This window comes from Gekko japonicus, unplaced genomic scaffold (assembly GCF_001447785.1).
Source record: "Gekko japonicus isolate JY-2015 unplaced genomic scaffold, Gekko_japonicus_V1.1 scaffold97, whole genome shotgun sequence".
Lineage (NCBI taxonomy): Eukaryota > Metazoa > Chordata > Lepidosauria > Squamata > Gekkonidae > Gekko > Gekko japonicus.
Genome location: NW_015170278.1, coordinates 1,246,814 through 1,270,817, shown reverse-complemented (window position 1 = coordinate 1,270,817; position 24,004 = coordinate 1,246,814). Strand labels below are relative to the sequence as shown.

Sequence of the window (24,004 nt, the reverse complement as noted above, 5' to 3'; positions counted from 1 at the left end):
GAACTAGAGACGGGAGCTCACTCCGTCATGCGGCACACTCGGGTCTCGAACCGCTGAACTACCGACCTTCCACAGCCTGCAGTTCAGCGTCTTAACCACTTGAGCCACCGCAGCTCCTATGACTATATTAGATTTTGCCTAAATTGCCCCCGAGTACTTTTCTTCCTCCTTTAGAAACTTAATGCCTTTCACAGCACCTCTATATGATTCTAGTTAGAAGACTGCTTCTCAGACTCTGTGTAGACTGACCCCAGCTGACGGCTGCTGACTGCCGACTTCCAACTGAACTCTTTGCCTTCTCTCTCTCTCCACATGCACACGCCCCTCCTAGCTCCGCCCACACACTCTCAATCACCAGCCAATCACCTCACTCACTCATCTCCCTCTTTCACAACCCCCCCTTCTTCTGACACTTACCAACCATTTAAAGAAACACACACATATAACTTGAAATCATTACACCCAAACTTATCAACTTGATCAGAGGCTGCCCAGCCGAGAGAGCAACCCAGCAGTGTGCCAAGGCCTGAGTCGGGCCCAAAGGATCCAGGGGGGATGGCAACAGTAAAAGGGGCAGAGTGGAACCTGGCCTGATTCAGGGAAGGCCCAGGCAGGGAGCCCAGATCCGGCAGAGGGCAGCCCATGGGATGGAAAAAGGGATAGGCAGTCCCAGCCCCCTTCAGCCTAAGCAGGCTGGAAGCAAGCTCCTTTAGAGGAGGCAGGGGGGGGGGAGGTTGTAGCGAGACCCAGGGGAAAGCCCCATTGGCCCTGGCTCCTGACAGTCTTACAGGGCCCAGCCCCTGGACTTGGGGGGGGAGGAGAAGCCAGGAATGTGCCTCCCCCAGGGAAGCCCTTGAAAGGGGGGTCCAGGGGGAGTTCAGCCACTCCCCAGGCTGCAAAAAAGGGGAGGGCGGAAGCAGGCCTGAAAGAGAGGGAGCGGCATGGGAGAAACACCCACCCACCCCTGCCGCCAGTCTGAGACCCACCTAAGGCCCCACCAGGCAAGAAGGGAACCCAGCAAGGTGCTCCAGTTCTGGAGTTGGAGGATGCATTCACTTGGCGTTCAAAGCTGGTGGTGCTAAGTTGGTAGAAACACGGGTAGCCGCAAAGAGCCTTCCCAGCCTGTGCAAAAACATTCCCAAAAGCCGCAGCTCTCTCTTGACGTGAGCCAGCCCAGAGCCCCTGGCACTGATCCCTGGCAGCGTGTGTTTACAGAGGGCATCCGTGCCCGCCCTTGGCATTCTTGTGGGTCGGTCTGCAAGAGGCAGTTTTGATGAATGAACAGAAGTTCCTTCCGTTCCAGGTCGTGAACCTGAACTGGCCCTCGGAAGTTACAGGGGAGTTTTTTCCTCTGCTAAGTCCTGGGGCTGTAGGTAGATTATAGTTTATCCATTGAAAGCATCTGTATTGCGACACTCGACAGACATTATGAAATACCCAGTCTGGATTCTAAATTAATACTGTTTGCTTTGACTTTAAAACATTCTTTCTGTTTCAATAATGTTCTTGACAGGTTTTAGCTCTTAAGGAAGCTTTTTCAAGGAAGGGTTTTTAAAAGTTGTCAAAACATGCTGACAGCACTTCTGCTAGGATTCCCCCCCCCCCATCCAAGCTATTACACAGCCTGAATAGGGAACTGTTATACCCCAACATTATGCAACGCTACTCTAATTACCGCTCGAATGCGCAGAGAACGGCTTTTGGGTATGAATAGAAAGCTACAAGAATAGCTTAGATGCCCAAGTGAATAGTGTGGGTTGAGAACAAAGGTTCAGTTTCGCCATAACTTCCTTTTCAGGATGATCAGTGAAAGGTATGATAAATAATAAAAAGAAATTAATTCCATTATGTAAAGTAAAGGTTCCCTTACTCGAAAGCCAGTCGAATCCGACTCTAGGGTTGCGGTGCTCATCTCCGTTTCAAAGCCGAAGAGCCAGCGCTGTCCAAAGACATTTCTGTGGTCAAGTGGCCGGCATGACTAAACACCAAGGCGCACGGAACGCTGTTACCTTCCCACCGAAGTGGTACCTATTTATCTACTTGCAATTTCTTGCTTTCGAACTGCTAGGTTGGCAGGAGCTGGAACTAGAGACAGGAGCTCACCCCGTCTTGCGGCACCCGGGTCTTGAACTGCTGAACTACCGACCTTCCACAGCCTGCAGTTCAGCGTCTTAACCACTTGAGCCACCGCAGCTCCAATTCCATTATAAGGGTGCCTAATTAGAAACATGAACGTGCTTTATCTAGAGACTTTAGAACATATGTTCTTTAAGTGCCCACACTATGAGGTGGGCATGTAGAGAGATTATCACTCCACCGATAGGAAAAAAAACTCAGGTCTGCCAGAAAAAACTAAACTTGAAATTCTTTTCATTGACAGACATCCCAAGATTACTCATCAAGTAGCCAGGTTTAGCGGTTAGTTGTAAGTGTAACTTTTATGGCTCACACTGAGGGATCCTTTCCTCGCAGACCAACCTGTCTTCTCACTGAGATCAGGTTGCAGAGAGACGAAGGACGGAGGGATCTTCCTCTTCCCAGCCCAGCCTATCTTCTCACTAAGATCAGGCCGCAGAGAGAGACAAAAGACACCCTTTTCCCTCAGCGAACAGCTCAGATCCCTTCCCTCATCAGACTATCACAGTCTCCTCCCAGACTGTCTTCCCAACCGACTCCAACGGTCTCTTTAGAATCTTCTCTCTGACTCTCCCAATGCCTTCTGGGAGTTGTAGGCCTAGCCGCCTCCTACTGCCACCCAGGCCTCTTAGGCTGGCTAGGCCGTACTGGCACAGGCCACATCATGACACCCCCCCAAAAAAAATCTGCATTAATCTTCTAGAGGAAGGAACCTACAACAGGCGTTCAAAGCACTCAGCTTTTATGTTGAGACCAGCCCGTTTTCTCAATTGTAGGGACTACGGAGGTTTCACAAAGCAGGTGAGAAGACATACATGGGAACCCCTTCTCCTGTAATGAAAGACAATCTTGCCAGCCCGAATGGAGCATTTCAGAGAAAAGTCTAAGCCGGACCTCCCCTTCTCCCTGACGTGTTGTTTTTCCACAGCCTTTGATAGGAAAGAGCTTTCAGATGTACGGTCCCTCCTTTGTGCTCTGAAATGACACCACCTCAGAAGGGCTGCAGTGCAGTTTGTCTGAACACGTAGAGATATGAATGCCTGAAGTCAAGAAATGAAGAGTTGGGGATTAACATACCAAACGTGAGATGGAAACAAGTAGGGACCTGTGCCATGTTCCCTCTAAGCTGAGTTAGTGTGAGCTAGCTCACAGTTTTTTAGCCTCCGGCTCACAGATTTTTGTCTGAGCTCAGGAAGGAGGGCTCCAGAGCAAACCGATTCATGCAGCAGCCAAATCGCTCGCTCACAACTTTAATGCCAGTAGCTCACGAGGTAGAGTTTTTCCTCACAAGACTCGACAGCTTAGAGGGAGCGTTGGGCCTGTGCCCCATCCGCTCCCCCCAGCTCGCTTGCCCCTGCACATTTGGTCTGGTCTCCCACTTCTCCCCCCCCCAAAGACCTGAGAGAACCTCATGTGGAGGGGGAAATCCTGCCACCCCTTTCCTCCCACTGTGTTTTCCTGATCCTTCCATGGCACTCTGGCTTCCCTCTCACTCCCCTCACCGTTGCCATGCCTGCCCTCCTGCCTGCTTCTCTGCCACTCTGCCCACCCCACCCACTCGCCTCTCTGGCCTCCGGCCTGCCTGCCCCCCCAACCACTCTCTGTCCATCTAGCGGTGGAGGCAGCAGCTCACCCTCCTTCCCCTGCTCACCTACAGCTGTACCTTCTCCAGATCTCTGTAGGCCAGGAGAGGTGTGTTGTGTGTGCTTCTGCAAACAGTGCTCGTCCTTCTTGGGAGGGGGCTTTCTCCCGTCCATTTTTTTAATATTTCAGATTTTTCTCTGCAAGCCATGTTTGCAGCGAAATCTCCGTTCTGTCTACACGGCTCTGAGCTGCAGATTTAAGTATCCACCGACGGGGCTGTGTTGATTACTAGATATAGTGATGGCCGTATACTGAGGCCGGATCTTCTCAGACCTCTGCAGAGCATTACCAATGTAAGACTCAGTTCAAAGGTAACATCAAGCCCGTTAGTTCTACCATGGGTGCTATTTCTTGAGCTGATTATTGTTACGCATACCGTATTTTTTGGACCATAAGACTCACTTTTTCTTCCAAAAAAAGTGGGAGGAAAAGTGAGTGCGTCTTATGGACCGAAGGTTCAGAATATTTTTTCCCTGTTTTCCTCCTTTAAAAACTAGGTGCGTCTTAAGGTCAGGTGCGTCTTAGGGTCCGAAAAATACGTATGCCGAGGGGGACCTGGTTTCTGCTTCCTGAGCAGAGCTCTGTGCCTTCCTGCTGTGTCGTAGCCTTCCTGGAATTCTCTCCCAGCCCACTTCTGCCAACTCTAAGCAGGATTTATAGATATAGATAACTCTTAATCCAGGTCTTATGCACCAAGTCCCGCGTGGTGTGCCAGCATTAGCAGTATCCCTGTTGACAGCCTGGGTTCTCCAAACTAAGGAAAGAACTACACGTTACCAGTCCGATGTTCCCTGTAAGCTGTGGTGTCTTGTGAGCCTAAATTCTACTTTGTGAGCCAAAAGACCTACTAGGATTACAGTTGTGAGCAAGCCTACATTAGGAAGGAAGGAAGGAAGGAAGGAAGCCGGAGAGGTGGAAAGCAAGCAACCAAGAAAGAAAGCAAATAGATAGGGAGAAAGGAGAGAAGAGGGGGGAGGGGAGGGAGGGGAGAGGTGTAAAAAAAGCAAATAGATGGGGAAGACCTGAGGGACCGCCTTTCCCCATACATACCCCAGAGAGCACTACAGTCAGGGTCTCAAAATCAATTGACCCTCCCTGATCCTAAGGATGCCAGGCTTGCTACCACCAGGGCCAGGGCCTTTTCAGTGTCAGCTCCATACTGGTGGAATGAGCTCCCGGAAGAGATCAGGGCCCTGCAGGACCTTGCACAGTTCTGCAGGGCCTGAAAGATGGAGCTCTTCCACCAGGCCGTCAACTAGGAGCCTCCCCCACTATTACCACCAACAAGCACTTTGCCCTAGGAACATTCTTTCAGAGAATCTCTTGCAACTATGTTATGATACATCGGTGAAAATTAATGAAATTGTTGACACGTACCTGTTGAAATAACAGACCAAGAGTCGCTGCTTTCATCCACATTCGGAAGAAGAATAGTATCAAAACAATAGAACATTCCGGAGATCATCGTCATTACACCATTTTATTACACCATTTTCAACTGCCTTTGTGCATTTATATATGTAGATTCTTTGTACACATTTTTGTATAAATTTTGTGGTTATTTAAATATTCTCTAGCACAGTTACCTCACAGTTTCTTCTTTTTTCAGTCTGGCCTGTGTGAAGAACATAGAGTAACTGGAAAACTTATAAAAAGTACACCGTCTTGTATAATTAGCGAAACCATTGACAGCAGTTATTATTACTGAAACTGAGCTGTTTTATGTTGATTTTAATGGATTTTAATTGCTATTTATATATTATGGAATATGTTTTAATGAATGTAAGCCACCCTGCGCCTGCTTTGTGGGGAGGGCGGGGTATAAGTTGAAAAATAAATAAATAAATAAGAGTGACATAAATAAATGAATAAAAAAGAAACAGAGGGGGCCCTTGCAGCCTTCCCACAAGACTGGTGGCGGGAGGCCCTCAGAGGAGCCCCCAGGCTGTGTTCCTGGAAGATGGCCGTGGGGGGGAGGCAGATACACAGCTTGAGGCCTCCAGAACTCCTTCCCTGACATCGAGGGGGCCCCTGAAGTCCCTCCATGGTGCTGGCAGTGGGAGGCCCTAAGAGGAGCCCTGAGCTTTGTTCCCAGAAGGCCATCGGGGGGGGGGAGGCAGAAGTGCGGCCTGGCAGGAGAAAACGAGCCCAGGATCTTCTCTGCTGCCGGGAGTAATGCGCTCCACATGGTACAGGAGCTCCTGGGGTTTGCTTCTCCAGCATGCCAGTTTAAACTAGACTGCAAAAGAAAGTGAGCCCAGGATCTTCTGTGCTGCTGGAGCAATGTGCCCCCGACAGCTCCAGCCTAGGCGGGATGGCATGGCACCAAACCACCCCGCCAGGCATGAAACCACCTGCCAGCACGCGGAACTCCCCCAACCCCCCAGCCTGGACCACCATCCTCCCAGTGAAGGCTCCACTGGCAGTGGGAGGCCCAGGAGTGCTGGGCCACATTGCCGGCCAAAGGCCATTGATGGAGCAACTCACTGGCTGCTGCAGGATGGCTGGGCGCAGCAGCAGGAAAGAAGCTTGGGCTTTGGTGGCAGCGGCGCCTCAGATGGCAGGGCAACAGCTCCCAGCTTGTGCCACTCGGCCGGCAGGAGGGCTGCTGGGAGCAGGCACAATTTACAGTGCAGGCGGGGGCCTAAGTGGGAGGGCAGGGCCACCCACTATTCTGACCCCTGCGCTGAGATGAAAATCTGTGCACTAGGGGCCAGAAATCTGTGTGGTAGCACAGGATAGCACATCTTAGGGGGAACCCTGGTTACCACTACTTCCATTGATAATTCCCCCCAGGTGTATTTGTTTTACAGAAAGCAGCTGTTGGAGCTGTAATTTAAAGGGGTGGACCCACCCAGCACAGGTGTGGTGCTTTTGGGCAGGGAAAACATAAGGGGAAGGATTTAACAAGCCCTCTCCCTTGTGGATTGAACCCGCTAAACCTCTGGGGAAATCATAGTGTTCAACAGAGACGAAAGAAGGTGCTTGCCGGAGCCATTGCAAAATGGCTGTCTTTAGCAAACCTGAAAAACACCTGGACCAAGGAACCTGTTATTGTGGCCTCTCTTGCCGCTGGCATTCTAGCTGCGATAGTGCCGTTGGTCAGCCCCTACACTAAGTAGTACAGCGGCGTGATCAACCAAGCTATGCGGTACACATGTCCAGTGCCAGTTCTGGATAATGGCAACATGCTCCCGATATTCCCTCCCACCCTTGTGACAAGGAAGGCCCATATGCCTCGAGTGGCTGCAGGACCTCTGAGACCTCTCAAAAGGCATGCCGAGCTACAACTGAAGGATCCACCACCCCAACTTGCACCACCTGCTGTTCTCTTGTAGATGTGTACCATTTGCAGAGTGTAATTTTATGTATACTTTATGGCATCATCCCTTGTATATTGCCCAGAGCCCAGTGCAAGCTGAGTTAGGTTGAAAAATAATAATAATAATAATAATAATAATAATAATAATAATAATAATAATAATAATAATAATAATAATAATAATAATAATAATAATAATAATAATAATAATAATAATAATAATAATAATAGTAGTAGTAGTAGTAGCAGTAATAATAGTAGCAGTAATAATAATAATAATAGCGGTAGTAGTAGTAGTAGTAGTAGTAATAATAATAATAATAATAATAACAACATCAACTGCTGTAAACTTAAAAAAAACAGAGATGAAAGAAAATAAATTGGAAGCACGTTTAAGGTCACGGTGAGTATTTAGAGAAGATCAAATATTGCCCACGGTCTGTCAGGGTGCCTGTTTGAAACTGGTTAATTAGGTCAGGCAGCCGCTGCTTTATCGGGCTTATGTTAGCATTTCCGTGCTCTGCCGTTGATTGACGGATGGATGTGTGCCTCCAGCGAGGGCTGCTGCGCTGCAGTTCCTGAAGCGAAAGAAGGGCAGCTTTGAGCGCCCTCGGCTCACCTTCAGGTTCCGCCTCCTTCGTGAGCACAGGATGGGCTTCAGCACTGCTGGATGGAGGGGAAATAAGCATACGAGGGTCCCAAGCAGTTGACAAACATGTGGGAAAGTGTTTGGAACGTGCCCCATCCACAGCACCTGCAAAGGGTAACGACAGATGTGCCATAATCAATGTTCCCTCTGAGCTGAGTGAGTGTGAGCTAGGTCACAGTTTTTTAGCCTCCGGCTCACACATTTTTGTCTTAGCTCAGGAAGGGTGGCTCCAAAGCAAACATTTCTGCAGTAGCCAAGTCACTCGCTCACAACTTTAATGCCAGGAGCTCACAAACTTGATTTTTTGCTCACAAGATTCCATAGCTTAGTGGGAACATTGGTGCCATTTCACTCATGTTTAGGGAACAAGTATAAAGAAAACAGTCATGAGAGTCTGACCCACAAATCAAGCAGTCAACAAGACGTGCAAAGAAAATGCTTACTATGTATTACAGTCTGAAGCACTACAACACAATAAATGAATTCCTACAAATCATAAGAAAATCCTAGTGCAAAGGTACATAATCGACGTCGTCTCTGGACAGGCCCGTAGCTACAGTGGGGGCATTTTGGGGCCTGGCCCCCTGACTTCCTGCCAAGGCCCCCTGACGTCTTTTCAGCCCAGGCCCCCTGACTCTCTGGCAAGATGTGGTGCCCGCCATAAACTCCCCCTGTGCTGCTGGAGCCTCCGGTTCTCCTTGCCTTCCCCCTTTCCAGTGCTTTCTCTCCACACTCCCACCCCCCTTCCCCCTCATCCTGGTAGCAACCTCCAGAGCATCTTTTCTGCACTGGGGAAAGGCCGGCAGCTGGAGTGGGTGGAGGGGAGCACCAGGGAGGAGGCGCAAGATGCCAAAGCTGAAGGCAGGCAGAGCTGACGGCCAGGCGGAGGGCGCAGCCACCACTCCCAAGAGCCCCGAGAAACCGCTAATTAAATTACTTTTAATCAAATTAGCCAGTGCCACAGTGCCCCCTGCGGAATTAGAATGCCCCCTGACTTAGAAATTCCTGGCTGTCTCTGGATTATATAACAACGTTTCAAAACGTTTGGATTAAGCATGAAGCACTTTATGGTTGCCGCCATGAGTATGAGCATGAAAATGTTAGTCTATATGTAATTCCTCGTTTTTAATGCTGTGTATAGATTGTTTTAGAAATATTGTTTTACTGGTTTTTAATGTTGTAAGCCGCCCTGAGCCGCTTCGGCGGGAGGGCGGGGTAAAAGTCAAATAATAAATAAAAATAAATAAAATTGGATCTTCCTCAGGAAAATGTTCTGTAGTGTACCAAAATACAATTCTTTAGCATGTATACAGTGTAAACAATGAAAAACAGTATAAAATCCAAATGCAGTCTTACTTACGGAGTGGTACAAAAGTTCTCTTGCTCATAAAGTGCTTTACAAGTCATGAAAGATCTGCAGTATAAAACTGTTCATTTGTTATGAAAAAATGCAGAGTATTTTAAAAATAAACTCAAGTATAGGAGTAACTTACGATACATCCAGAGAGGACGCCGATCTCAGTAAGCGTTCAGGCTCATATATGCTGCTAAGCTTCTAATGGGTCCCAGGCGTCTCACTCTGGTGATTCCTAACAGAGTGCAATTAATGGACTGCTTGATTTGCGGGTCAGACTCTCACAACTGTTTTCTCTATACTTGTTCTCTGATTAGGTCGCGTTTGTCCACATTTGTCTTGTAGCACTCATGTTTAGGGCCAGCAAACTTCCTGCTCCTGAGTCAAGCTGGAGGGGGGGGGGCGCCTTAGTTCTTCAAGTTTACAGCAGAAGCCAGCTGTGAATAGCATGAATTGGCTAGTGCCAGAGGTCACAATGACATCTCCCTCTAGTTCTCAGGGAAATTTTGTCAGTTTTTAAAAAGGTCAGTAGGGCAGAGGTGAGCATAGAAGACATTGAATGTATTTGTGGCAAGTCAGTTTTCTCCTTTAGCAGGTGATAAGCATCTTGACGGTGTCGGGGGCAAGACTGATCGTGGAACTGGCATTTTTATTTGTTCATATGTACCGCCACTGTTAAGACACTGAACTGCTGGCTGTGGAAGGTCAGTAGTTCAGCAGTTCGAGACCCGACTGTGCTGCATGACAGAGTGAGCTCCTGTCTCTGGCCCCAGCTCCTGCTAACCTAGCAGCTCGAAAGCAAGAAATTGCAAGTAGATAAATAGGGACCACTTCGGTGGGAAGGTAACAGCGTTCCGTGCGCCTTGGTGTTTAGTCATGCCGGCCACATGACCACGGAAACGTCTTCGGACAGCGCTGGCTCTTCGGCTTTGAAACGGAGATGAGCACCGCAACCTTAGAGTCGGATTCGACTGGCTTTCGAGCAAGGGAACCTTGACCTTTACTTACCGCCACTGTGCCAGTTCTGAAGCCAGGAAGAATCGGGGTGCTGTGAGTGGATGATCAATCTGCTGTGACTGCGTCTTCTGTCTTTGTCCTACAGAAGCCAGAATAAGAATCAGAAGGAAATGAAGTGGTATGCGTGGTCTGTGAGTGAGCATACATTCCCTTCCTGGGGAAGGGAAGGTGGCTCAGTGGTGGAGCGCCTGCTTGGCATGCAGAAGGTCCCAAGTTCAATCTCTGGCATCTCCAATTAAAAGTGTCTGGTAGGAAGTGATGGGAAAGTCCCCTACTTGTGACCTTGGAGAAGCGCTGCTTGTCTGAGTGGACAATACTGACCCTGATGCACCAAGGGTCATTCTGAGGCAGCGTCATGTGCTGCTTGCTGGTAAGTGCAGTTTCATAAGCCCAGGTGTACCCAGTGGGGGTGGGGGTGGCCTGGGTTCCTCTTCTACATTGCCAGCTCTCCCTGTCTACATCAGTGTGCCCTCTAAGATGAGTTAGTGTGAGCTAGTTCACATTTTTTAGCCTCCGGCTCACACATTTTTGTCTTAGCTCAGGAAGGAGGGCTCCAGAGCAAAGTAATTTATGCAGTAGCCAAATCATTTGCTCACAACTTTAATGCCAGTAGCTCACAAAGTAGAATTATTTGCTCACAAGCAGGGGTCATTTCCTGCAGGAGCGCACAGGAGCGGAGCTCCGGCAGTAAAGAGCCCAGGGGGCGGGCACATGCAACAAGCCCCACCCCCTGCTCCCAGCAGCCCTCAGTCAGAGCAAGAAGCAGCCAGGTAAGTTGCAGAGCTCCCCCTGGCCCAAAACAAGACCAAGTTTTATTCAGGTACAAGCTCTCCCTCCTCTGCCAGGACTAGAGATGTGAAGCCGGACAGATTTTCCCCGTCCCCCCCCGCCCCAATAGCTAGCAATCCAAAACTGTCCAGTGGAGCCTGAGCAGTGTGTGTTGCCTTCTGACACGCTTCTGGTGATGTCAGGGGGTGTGGCATATGCAAATAAGTTATGCTAATGAGTTATGCCAATGAGCTCCTGCACCTCTTTTTCAACGAAATGACCCCTGCTCACAAGGCTCCGCAGCTTAGGGGGAGCATTGGTCTACATGTTCCCTTCTGGCATTTAGCGGGAATCTGACTTCCTCTTGGAGGCTTGAAGCATCCAAATTCCCAACTGAGTGGCTGCTGTTTGGAGCCAGGGGCTGGTTGCCTGGCACTCTGAAATCAGCAGCTGTAGCTTCTTCTCATCATGCTCCTCTCCGATTGGCTGGTGCTGCAGAGTGTGACAGGACGACCTCATAATCCACAACAAAGGCTTTGAGCAGCTAAGGCAGGCAGGCAGCTGTTTGGTCCAGTCATCCAAACTGGGTGTGTTCCAGGTTATGGTTTATTCCATTGCAGCTGCCGAAGGCAGAGATAGAGGCAGAAGTGGGCTCGGGTGAGCAGAGAAAAGCAGTGGGTTGGTTGGGCTACAGAGGACAACGGCAGCAGGAACAGGAAGGACGGGTGGGCCACCCTTGACCTAGGCTTCATTACTTCCCACTGAGTCAGTGGAATGAGATTATGCCGCTGGTTACAAGTGGATTGTGACTAGACGGCTGTACTGGGAAGGGGAGGAGCCCGGTTTGATGTTAAAATAAATGACCGAGATCAAAGAACAGCCCACTGACTTCTGCGCACCCCGCGGGGCTTCGTCCCTGTTTCTCAAAAGCTACTACACGGAGAACCACGTTTAAAACTAAGGGGACTTTCAAAAGCAGTTTTTGCCACTGGAAAACAGGAGCTGAGGGCAGGAGAAAAGCCCAGCAGATCTCCCCGCAGGCAAGTGGCATAGAGAAAACACCTGAAATCGAAGCTCAGGGACTCCTTTTATGGCAGCTGGTTTGGCTTTTCACATTTTACAAGGCCAGCGGCTCCAATCCAGGTACAGCCAGTCATGACAAAGTGACAGAACTAGTTGTGGGTTTCCCCCCCAAAGAGGGACAGTTTTGCAGAGTTTCCCCACTGCTGCTGTGGTTGCAAATACAGCGCAGCCCAAATAGGGCTTCTGCGTGGCCGCTCCCTCCCCCCCACAATTTCCCCTGCCTCCAGTCTCCTGACGGTGGCTATCCCACCCCCACACTGCTGGGGATTTGATTAGCAGTGGATCATGTATGTCTCTATAACATTCTAAAGAATCTGCCTGAATTCCCATCTTTTGCTTTTTGGAAAAGGTAAGTCTGTAGCCTCTTTTGTTGCAGAGATATAAGGAGAAAGGCATATCTCCCCAACAAAAGGGGCTAGGGACTTACCTTTTTTAAAAAAGTCCAAAAGCCTGGAATTCAGAGACCATAATAGACACATTGTTATAACGTTATAATGATACTCAGGTGCAGTGTTCCCTCTAAGCTGAGTTAGTGTGAGCTAGCTCACAGTTTTTAGGCCTCTGGCTCACACATTTTTGGCTTAGCTCAGGAGGGATGGCTCCAGAGCAGTGTTCCCTCTAAGCTGAGTTAGTGTGAGATAGCTCACAGTTTTTTAGCCTCCAGCTCACAGATTTTTGTCTTTGCTCAGGAAGGGTGGCTCCAGAGCAAACTAATTTATACAGTAGCCAAATCGCTCGCTCACAGCTTTAAAGCCAGTAGCTCAGAAAGCAGAATTGTTGCTCACAAGACTCCACAGCTTAGAGGGAACATTGCTCAGGTGTCAGTTAAAAATAAAAGACTCCCATGATCGCAGGAGGGGCGTGGCTGCTGCTGGGATAGGGGCAGGAAAAATGGCTGCTGTGTGGGCGGGGTTGGGGCCATCCAAACTTTCCCACCCACATGGCACCCCCCAGGCCTTGCTGCAATCCTTTCCAAAATTTTGCAGCAAATCAAGTTTGGGAAAGATCAAAGGTGGGAGAGACCTGGGAGGTGCAGGGAAACACCTCGATGCTGTGGGGAAGCAGGAACTTAATTTTTTAAGATTAAAACCGTTTCTATGCCACTTTTCTGTGGGTTCCCAACAGCATCGAACCCAAGGCATGTACCCAGTGTGGAAAATGTTGTGTCTAACTTGTTTGACTGGGTTCAGTGGTACTTCATGAATAACTAATTTTACTTTGGTTCAGGTGGGTAGCTGTGTTGGTCTGAAGCAACAGAACAAAGTTTGATCAGAGTTGAGATTTCCTGTTGTCCTTAAGATAGAATGTGTTGGAAATCCCCGGAACAACAACACCTCAGGCTCCAAATCAGCCTAGAATTCTTTACAGACAATTCAAGAATGCCAGAATAAGTTGAAACTTTGTAAAGGAGAATTTTAGAACTGAAGTTTGAACGCTAATACTTTTTACTTGTAGGCTTTTTCTCCAGTACGCCATCGTTGTGATCCTGCAGAAGCTAATTGTGATTTAAGACCCATTGGGGGGGGGGGGACAACAGCACCAATTAATTATGACTGACTTGACTCTCCTTGTTTTATTTTTAAGAACATAAGAACATAAGAGAAGCCAATGTTGAAGCAGGCCAATGGCCTATCTAGTCCAACACTCTGTCACACAGTGGCCAAAAATACCAGGTGCCATCAGGAGGTCCAGCAGTGGGGCCAGGACACTAGGAGCCCCCCCACTGTTGCCCCCCCCCAAGCACCAAGAAGACAGAGCATCCCTTGCCCCAGACCGAGAGTTCCTATCTATACCTTGTGGCTAGTAGCCCCTGATGGACCTCTGCTCCGTATGCTTATCTAATGACTCATGACTGATTGTAGCTGGAACAGCGCCCTGTTCTTTGTGTAGCTTTTACTGTAAATGCTTGGTATCTAAAGCAATTCTTTACTGTGAAAAAATCAGTCTTACACCGAAAGCTGCACTTCGGAAGTGGTGGGGGAATTAAATGTATGCCTTGTTCATGAATTCAAATTTCACACAGAATTACAGCCCAGGTTCATAGTAATTCAGTTCAACACACACACACACACACACACACCGTTTGGAACAATGTCAGTTGGAGGTCCCTGCCCCACTCTTCAGGGAAGGGCTGAAAGGACAGAGGGGTCCAGCAGGGGAGGGGGGCTGTCTCCACTCTCTGGGAGGGTTCTCTCTCTGTTTCATTTCTGAACAGCAGGGGGAGAGTCTGGCTGCAGGGGCCAGGTCTTTCCCCTTCCCTCCTCTGTCGCTGGGGCTTTTGGTGGTGGAAAGTGTCTCCAAGCCACAGCTCACTTATGTCGACCCCACTGGGTTTTCAAGGCAAGAGGTCTTCAGAGGTGGTTTGCCATTGCCTAGCTGGGCATAGTGACCCCGGAGGTCGATGGTGGTCTCCTGTCAGGTTCCACAGCCAAACAATTGAGTTAGAGTTGCCAGGTCTGGGTTGGAAAATACCTGGAGACTTTGGGGGTGGAGCCATGTGAAGGTGGGGTTTAGGGAGGGGAGGGGCCTCAGCATGGTACAATGCCATAGAGTTCACCCTTCAGAGCAGACATTTTCTCCAGGGGAGCTGCTCTCTGTCAGCTGGAGATCAGTTGTAAAAGCAGAAGATCTCCAGGCCCCACTTGGAGGCTGGCAACCCTAAATTGAGTACACGCTTGTCATAAGGTTATACTTCTTTGTAAGAGCTATAGAGGCAGTAACATCACCACTGTTAGGAATGGCTACCTTCCTACAAGCATAATGGGATATAGGGTATTCGTATGCAAAAAAACCACCCCCCATCCCTAGGCCAATCGGCCTGACTCCTGCGCGCGGGAGAATGGGGTCCCAGGCCGCTAAAGCCAAAGCTGGGAAGCGAAACTAATCCCATGGGTAATTGATGGGAAGACACTACACAGACAGCCTACAAGGTCAGAGATAATAAGGAAGGAAGGAATGCAGCAGCAGTTGGTACACAGGTCAAGCAGATGCAGCCCTGCCCATAAACATCATGGCAGCATAGCTGACATTTCCCATCCAAGTATTAACTAGGGCCGACCTTGCTTAGCTTCCAAGGTCTAATGAAATCGGGCTACCCTGGGCCCTCCATGTGAGAGCTTTTAGTTCTTTGTGATAAATTTGGTCATATTCAAGGGTTTCGTGCAAGTGCAGGCCACGTCAGCAGGGGTGGGACTTCTCCATCTCTAACGTTTTATCCGCATAGCGGGGGTGTCATCAGAAGAGCCCTGCAGGGGTCAGACCAGGGAGGGTCCCTCTAGTCCAGCCTCCCGTCTCACACAGGGGCCAGCCAGTTCCTCTGGAGGGCCAGCAACAGGGCAGAGAGGCCGAGGCCTTCCCCTGATAAGAACATCCGAAGAGCCCTGCAGGGGTCAGACCAGGGAGGGTCCCTCTAGTCCAGCCTCCCGTCTCACACAGGGGCCAGCCAGTTCCTCTGGAGGGCCCACAACAGGGCAGAGAGGGCGGGGCCTTCCCTTGATGTTGTGTGTGCAGGACCTTTGAGTATGTCGTATCCTTTGAGTACGCAGGCCCTCCTCCTCAGAAAACACGGGTGACTGCCTTGGAGAATGGGTGGGGGTCTCTAACAGAGCTCTAAACATCTTCACCAAGCGACAGTTCTGAGGATTCTTTGGGGGAAGTCTTGCCAGTCATACAAGTATGAATCGGACACTAAGACTGTCATGCGGATGCCTCAAAGGGTTGCATGGAAGGAAATTGCAAGGAAGCCCAAGGCTTTCATGAGCTGCGTGGAATTATTGGTGGGCTGTTCTTCGTTCTTGCACACAGACTGTTCTCCTGATCTCTTCCATTTGTGTTATGTTTCTGCTCCAGGGGCAAATCCAGGACAATTATTTTTGATCAGTTTAAGGAAGCACTTCAGGAACTCTCCAAGAAACGGTTTAAAGATAAGAGCAACGAGGAAGCGCTGCAAGAAATGCACAAGCTCGTTGAAGGGAAAGCACCAGTCATATCTGGAGTCACGGTACGGTCACCTGGCTTACGGTAAACCTTGCTGTCTTCCCCCAAAACCTCTCTTAGCGCCTGAGCCTTCTAGTTGCCCCTCACAAGAAAAGCCCTTAGTCACCCTGAGTGTATATATGCACCCAGTCTCTTTAGCTAAGTTTGGTGTAGTGGTTAAGTGCGCGGACTCTAATCTGGGAGAACCGGGTTTGATTCCTCACTCCTCCACTTGCAGCTGCTGGATGAGCTTGGGCAAGCCATAGTTCTGACAAGAGCTGTGCTTTCAGAGCAGTTCTTTCAGAGCAGTTTCTGTCAGAGCTCTCTCAGCCCCGCCTACTTGACAGGGTGTCTGTTGTGGGGAGGGGAAGGGAAAGGAGTTTGTAAGCCATTTTGAGACTCCAAGTGAAGAGCGGGGGATAAATCCAATCTCCTCCTCCACACCTCCTAAGCAAAGATACTTAGAAGGAGGTTGGCCAGTGGCAAACAGGACAAAAAGCACTTAGAGAGCCAGTTTGGTGTAGTGGTTAGGAGTGTGGACTCTAATCTGGGAGAACCGGGTTTGATTCCCCACGCCTCCACATGCGTGGAGTCACTCCACAGACTGGTAGCTCGCTGGAGTGACCTTGGGCAAGCCATAGTTCTGTCAGAGCAGTTCTTTCAGAGCAGTTCTCAAAAGAGCTCTCTCAGCCCCACCTACCTCACGGGGTGTCTGTTGTGTGGAGGGGAAGGAAAAGGAAGCTGCTCTGTAAGCTGCTCTGAGACTCCAAGTGAAGGGTGGGGTGTAAATCCAATCTCCTCCTCCTCTTCTCCTAAGCAAAAATACTTAGAAGGAGGTTGGCCGGTGGCAAACAGTGGACAAAAAGCACTTAGAGAGCCAGTTTGTATGTTGTGGTTAGGAGCACGGACTCTAATCTGGGAGAACCAGGTTTGATTCCCCACTGCTCCACATTCAGCTGCTGGTGTGACCTTGGGTCAGTCACAAGTTCTTTCAGAGCTGTTCTCTCAGGAGCAGTCCTCGAAAGAGCTCCCTCAGCCCCACCTGCCTCACAGGGTGTCTGCTGTGGGGGTGGGAAGAGAAAGGAGACTGTAAGCCACTCTGAGACTCCTCCAGGTAGTGAAGGACAGGGTATAAATCCAATCTCCCCCTCCTCCTTCCTCTCTTTCTGACTCACAAGCATTTCTATTTCTGTTTGTTTTTTTAAAGCCCCTCTAACACTGAGTCAGAATTTTGCAAAATTAACAATAGACTAGATGCGTGGACAGAATGTTTCTTAGTCAGCTCAAGAGCTTATGATCGTGCAACTAAATGGAAAGTGAGAGCTCTGAACGAAGGGTCTCTTTTCAAGAGGGGATGGAACGGCTTTCCTTTTACGTATCCAGGTGTTGTAGAAGTAGGGAAGCTTCCCTTTCTGCCCAGCTTCCTTCCTTCATCCACCTAAAAAGTCTTGGCCCCTTGGAAGCAATTTGTTTGTACTGCACTTTTTTGTTGTTGTTGTTCAGTCGCACAGTCGAGTCCGACTCTCTGCGACCCCATGGACCAGATCACGCCAGGCCTTCCAGTCTTCCGCCGTCCTCTGGAGTTTGCTTAATTTCATGTTCGTTGCATCTATGGCACTGTCTCACCATCTCATCCTTTGCCGTCCCCGTCTTCTTTGACCTTCAGTCTTTCCCAGCATCAGGGTCTTCTCCAGTGAGTGCTCCCTTCTCATTGGGTGGTCAAAGTATTTGAGCTTCAGTTTCATTATCTGGCCTTCCAGGGAACAGTCCGGGTTGATTTCTTTGAGGATTGACTGATTGGATCTTCTTGCACTTTTACTGTCCAAAAAAGGCTTCTGTGGCACTGGTCCTTTTGGTCACTTGACCTTGTTGAGTCAGCGGGCTGCAATGCCTCTTTGGGGTGCAAGAGAGGCTGCTGTCTGGGCAGAATGAGTCAGGGGCTTATGAGATTCAACACCTAACAGCAGCTGAACCGGAAGTGAGCAGTAACCAGTTTCCCAAGGTCACACACATGGAGCTGCCTTCTACTGGCTCAGACCCTCCTTGGTCCGTCAAGGTCAGTCTCGTCTACTCAGACTGGCAGCGGCTCCCCAGGGTCTCAGGCAGAGTTTTTCAGCATCACCTCCTACTTGATCCTTCTATGGGGATGTCGGGGATTGAACCTGGGACCTTTTGCAGGCCAAGCAGATATTCTTCCACTAAGCCAGAGCCCCTCATTGAAGCTGGGACTGAGCCAGATTAACCCTCATGGTCTGTAGCTCGCTATTATGGGAGTTAGTCTGTCATCTTCTCTGGAAAGTGCCCGTGCTTTATGTGGCCAGAAGACTGAGAAACATCCTTTAATGTCTGAGAGTTGTCACAGCGCCTGGCAGGGGTTTCCCTTATCTCACGTTCATGTTTACTACAGCTGCTAGAATCGGTGGCCTTCAAGTGTGATGTGCCAGCAGAGATGCACTTTTGCTGTATGGGATGAAGATTCTCGGGGACTTGTTAGATATGTCCCACTCTGAAAATGGCAGCCCTGCTGCTGTCAGGGAGCATGAGGGTCAAGGGGAGACAGGGCACTGTGCTGCAGATAAGGGGAATGTGCCCTCAGAAGGGACCTCTTCTTCAGCTGGTGAAAGGGGATCCTTTCGCACCAAGGAACCATCCCTGGGCAGGGTGGGAGGGGGGCTCTTGGTAGTTGGTGATTCAATCCTTAGGCACGTATACAGCTGGGTAGCGAACCCGCGTACTGACCATATGGTGACTTGCCTGCCTTGTGCGAACGTAGCGGACATTACGCTTGTTCTAGATAGTGTCGGCTATGCTGCCATGATGTTTATGGGCAGGCCTGCATCTGCTTGACCTGTGTACCAACTGCTGCTGCATTCCTTCGTTCCTTATTATCTCTGACCTTGTAGGCTGTCTGTGTAGTGTCTTCCCATCAATTACCTGTAGGATTAGTTTCGATTCCCAGCTTTGGCTTTAACGGCCTGGGGCCCCATTCTCCCGGGGGCGGGAGTCAGGTCAATTGGCCTAGGGGTGGGGTGGGGTGCATACGAATACCCTATATCCCATTATGCTTGTAGGAACGTAGCCATTCCTAACAGTGATGATGTTACTGCCTCTATAGCTCTGACAATAAAGTATAACCTTATGACAGGGGTGTAACTCAATTGTTTGGCTGTGGAACCTGACATTCTGTTAGGAATCCACTTTCTCTATCTACGCGCCTCTCTCAACCCAAGATGAGTGACGAAGAGGAGAAACCTATCCCCACGACAACTGGGGAGGAAACCCCCATCACCCAGACCAATGTGCCGGTGACTACTACGCTACCGGTGACTACCCCGAAGAAGGCCCCAGAGCACGGAACAGTACCAAAGACGACCTCAACCCACCTTTTCCTGACCCCCTGCGGACCGAGGCAACCGCCCGGGCAGGGGTATCGACCAGGCTCGTTAAGGTGGCGCCGATTAAACCCGGATTAAATGGCGGAGACATACGTGCTCACGCAAGGGCCTCGGAGAGACAGCCGGTTTGATGTGGGATTTGCATCCGCAGGTGGCTTCCCCCCATTTGGGGGAGCCTTGGAAGCACCAAACGGGGCATGGGTGATGGGCCGTTCCAAGGCGCGGAGCGGCCATGCCTCCCCGGACGAGGGACTGGAGCTGGCCCACCGCCTAGAAGCGGTGGAGCGGGACAGGCGTCAACTAAGATGGGAGCTTGAGGAAGTAATCCAGGCGATCCCAGAGATGGTGGTGCAAGCCCTAAGGGCCGAGAGGGAGGCGCAACAGCCGGCTTCTGTTCTTCCCCCACCTCAGCTGGCACTCCCGGAACCGGCACCCCAAGGCCCGAGACTGCTGGGCCCGGTGGATGTGCCGGTGCCAAGACCAGGGGAGGGACCGGTACCGGCGCCCTGGCCAGGCAGCCCGAGAGGTCCCCTGCACCACCTCTCAAAGGACCTGATCGAGGCAACGTTCGACGGGGACCCGGAGGAACTGTCTTATTTTGTGGTTCGAGTGATGAAATTCGTGGAAAGGTGGAGCCACCTTTTCCCGGACGACAGCAGCCGAGTGGATGTTATTGCTGCCCGGTTATGTGGAGCTGCCGCGGCGTGGTATGTGGGACTACATAATGCGAGGGGCCCAGAGCTAGTGAGCCTGGACGTTTTTATGTGGGCATTGCGTGCCCAGTTCGAGGATCGGAATACCAGGCCCAAAGGGAGGGCTCTTACGCACCCTGAAGCAAGGGAAGCAGTTAGTGAGAGAATACTTGTCGGAGTTTAAATTGCATGCAGCCAAGGTCCAAAACTGGCCGGATCAGGTCTTAGCGGAGTTGTACCGGGTGGGGTTAAACCCAGAGATCTGCGAAACCGAGTAAGACTATGTCGGTCATTTGGGTTGTCGTGGATTTATTCAATAAGCAAGCGCATTTTGTCCTGTTCGCTTCCCTACCCACGGCAAAAGCATTTGCGAAAGCTTTCTTGCTCCACGTGGTCCACCTACACATGCTTCCGGCCAAAGTTATATCCGATAGGGAGGCCCAATTTGTGTCCCAGTTCTGGTGGAACCTTATGAAGCTTATGGGCGTTGAATGGGCGTTAAGCAGTGCCTATCATCCCGAGACCGACGGACAGACATAACGAGTAAATCAAACCTTGGAGCAATATCTGCGCTGCTTCACTAACTATCAGCAAGATGATTGGGTGGATCTCCTACCCCTTGCCGAGTTCTGCTATAACAGCACGTGTCACTCATCTACGGGGATGTCCCCTTTTAAGGTGCTGTATGGATATGACAGCCCCCCGGTGCCTTTCCTGGAGGAGCCAAAACTTCTGGAAGTTCTATGGGTTGAAATAGGGGAGCCAAAAGGAAACTTAACACTGGGAGTTTGTTATCGCCCACCAGATCAAAAGATAGAGGAGGATTATAAAATTATGAATAAATTAAAGATAGCAGCTAGACAAAAACACTGTGTCGTAATAGGTGATTTTAACTATCCACACATTGATTAGGTCACTATGTGTTCTAGTCGAGAAAAAGAGATTGAGTTTCTAGACACTCTAAATGACTGTGCTATGGAGCAGATGGTCACGGAACCTACCAGGGGAGAGGCGATCCTTGATTTGGTCCTAAGTAACACTCAAGACCTGGTGAGAGATGTAAAAGTGATTGCACCACTTGGAAACAGTGATCATAATGTTGTTGAGTTCAACATTTGTACAAATAGGGAATTGGCCAAAAAGACTCACACAACCATTTTTAACTTTAAAAGGGGTAATTTCTCTGATATGAGGGGACACGTGGGGAGGAAACTGAAAGGAAAAGTAGAAAGGGTCAAAACAATTGGGGAAGCTTGGGATCTATTTAAAACTACGATCCTAGAAGCTCAAAAAATATATATTCCGCAGGTTAGGAAAGGCACAAAAAGGTATAGGAAAAAGCCTGCATGGTTAACAAACAGAGTAATGGAGGCTGTAAAAAGTAAAAAGAATTCCTTTAAGCAGTGGAAAGCTAGTCACAGTGAGGCTGATAAAACGGAACACAGGCTATGGCAAATAAAATGCAAGTCTGAGGTCAGGCAGGCAAAAAGGGAATATGAGGAGCATATAGCAAAAAACGTAAAAACCAACAATAAAACTTTCTTCAAATACATTAGAAACAGGAAACCAGCCAGGGAGGCAGTGGGGCCCTTGGACGACCAAGGGGTAAAAGGAGTATTGAAGGATGATAGGGAAATGGCTGAGAAGCTAAATGCATTTTTTGCCTCCGTCTTCACTGTGGAAGATGAGAAGTGCTTGCCCACTCCAGAACCACTGATTTCAGGAGGGGTGTTGAAAGACCTGAGTCAGATTGAGGTGACGAGAGAGGAGGTCCTAAAACTGATAGACAACTTAAAAACTGAAAAATCACCAGGCCCAGATGGCATACATCCGAGAGTTCTGAAAGAACTCAAATGTGAACTTGTAGATCTCCTGACAAAGATATGTAATCTTTCCTTAAAATCTGCCTCCATTCCTGAGGATTGGAAGGTAGCTAATGTCACTCCCATCTTTAAAAAGGGTTCCAGAGGAGATCCGGGAAATTACAGGGGCAATTTTCTCAGTGGAGGGAGGTAAGCAGTGGGGTACCGCAGGGATCAGTACTTGGTCCACTGCTTTTTAACTTGTTCATCAATGATTTGGAGTTGGGAGTAAGCAGTGAAGTGGCTAAATTTGCGGATGATACGAAGTTGTTCAGGGTGGTGAAAACCAGTGAGGATTGTGAGGCACTCCAAAGGGATCTGTCAAAGATAGGCAAGTGGGCGTCAACATAGCAAATGGGGTTCAATGTGGCCAAGTGCAAGGTGATGCACATTGGAGCCAAAAATCCTAAATATAAATACACAATGATGGGGTCTGAACTGGCAGAGACTGATCAAGAGAGAGATCTTGGAGTCATAGTAGGTAACTCAATGAAAATGTCGAAATAGTATGCAACTGCAATAAAAAAGGCCAATGCTATGCTGGGGATTATTAGGAAGGGAACTGAAAACAAATCAGCCAGTATCATAATGCCCCTGTAGAAATCGATGGTGCAACCACATTTGGAATACTGTGCACAATTCTGGTCACCAGACCTCAGAAAGGATATTATAGCATTGGAAAAGATGCAGAAAAGGGCAACTAGAATGATAAAAGGGTTGGAACACTTTCCCTATAAAGAAAGGTTAAAGCACTTGGGGCTCTTTAGCTTGGGGAAACGACGACTGAGGTTTAGAAGATTATGCATGGGATAGAGCAGGTCGAGAAAGAAGTACTTTTCTCCCTTTCTCACAATACAAGAACTCGTGGGCACTCAATGAAATTGCTGAGCAGTCAGTTTAGAACAGATAAAAGGAAGTACTTCTTCACCCAAAGAGTGATTAACACATAGAATTCACTGCCATAGGAGGCGGTGGAAGCTACAAGCATGGACGGCTTCAAGACGGAATTGGATAAACATATGGAACAGAAGTCCATCAGTGGCAAGTGATGCTCTATATTCTTGGTGCTTGGGGGCGGCGGCAACAGTGGGAGGGCTTCTAGTGTCCTGGCCCCACTGCTGGCCCTCCTGACGGCACCTGGTATTTTTGGCCACTGTGTGACAGAGTGTTGGACTGGATGGGCCATTGGCCTGATCCAACATTGGCTTCTCTTATGTTCTTCTGTTCTTATCTTCCAGGTAGGGTGTATGAAGGCAATCCTGCCCTGTACTGTGTTTTCTGTGATCAACCCCTCAAGGGGTTGCGAGGTACATGCTATGGCCACTGCATTTAAGGGCTACCTTTTAGCCACGTCACCTCCTTGAGGATTTTATTTATTTATTTGGATTTATATCCCACCCTCCCCGCAAGCGGGCTCAGGGTGGGTTTCAACAGTGTAAAATACAATATAGTTAAAAAAAGATTAAGAGCACAGTATAAAATAACATAACTCCTAAGTACCATGTAAACTCTAGTGGAGACCAGATACCTTATTGGTTAAGATGGTATTAAAATTTTAAGGATTTTAAAGGTCTTAACGATCCAGGCTACAGATGGGGCCAGCCAAAGGAAGGGGACACCTGACACCTCAACCAGAAGCCCGTAGAAGAGCTCTGTCTTACAGGCCCTGTGGAATTCTAATAGATCCCACAGGTCCCTGATCTCACACGGGACCTCATTCCACCAGATGGGGGCCAGGGCTGAAAAAGCCCTGGCCCTGGTCGAGGCAAGTCGGAGGATTAGTAGACCTTAGTGCTCATATGGGGAAAGGCGGTCTCAAAGGTATGCTCTGACATGCCCACAGTTAATTGCTGCAGAGTGGAAAAATTAATTAAATGTGAAGTAAATCAGTAATTTCTGAAGACTGTGGCCCTATGGCTGCCAAATCCCCCCGGGGGGTGGATTTCCCCCCGCTTTGGAGGCCCGATTTCCGCCCCCACGGAATCGGGCCCCGGGGGAAACCCCACCCCCGCGTGCACGTCACAAGGAAGTGACGTCATGACGCCGGGCACGCTGGGGGCGGGGCCACAGCCATTTGAGGGGAAAACTCTATGTCATGATGTAACTT

General features: G+C 49.4%; 1 protein-coding gene across 2 annotated transcripts in view; it reads left to right on the top strand.

Annotated features, from left to right (window-relative positions):
- TPPP (tubulin polymerization promoting protein) overlaps positions 1-24,004 on the top strand; it is a 101,567-nt gene that overhangs the window by 69,000 nt on the left and 8,563 nt on the right. For both annotated transcript variants that reach the window (XM_015417734.1, XM_015417733.1), the window contains exon 3: positions 15,823-15,973. In XM_015417734.1, coding sequence (XP_015273220.1) covers positions 15,823-15,973 — 151 coding nt within the window. The remainder of the gene's footprint in view (positions 1-15,822; positions 15,974-24,004) is intronic.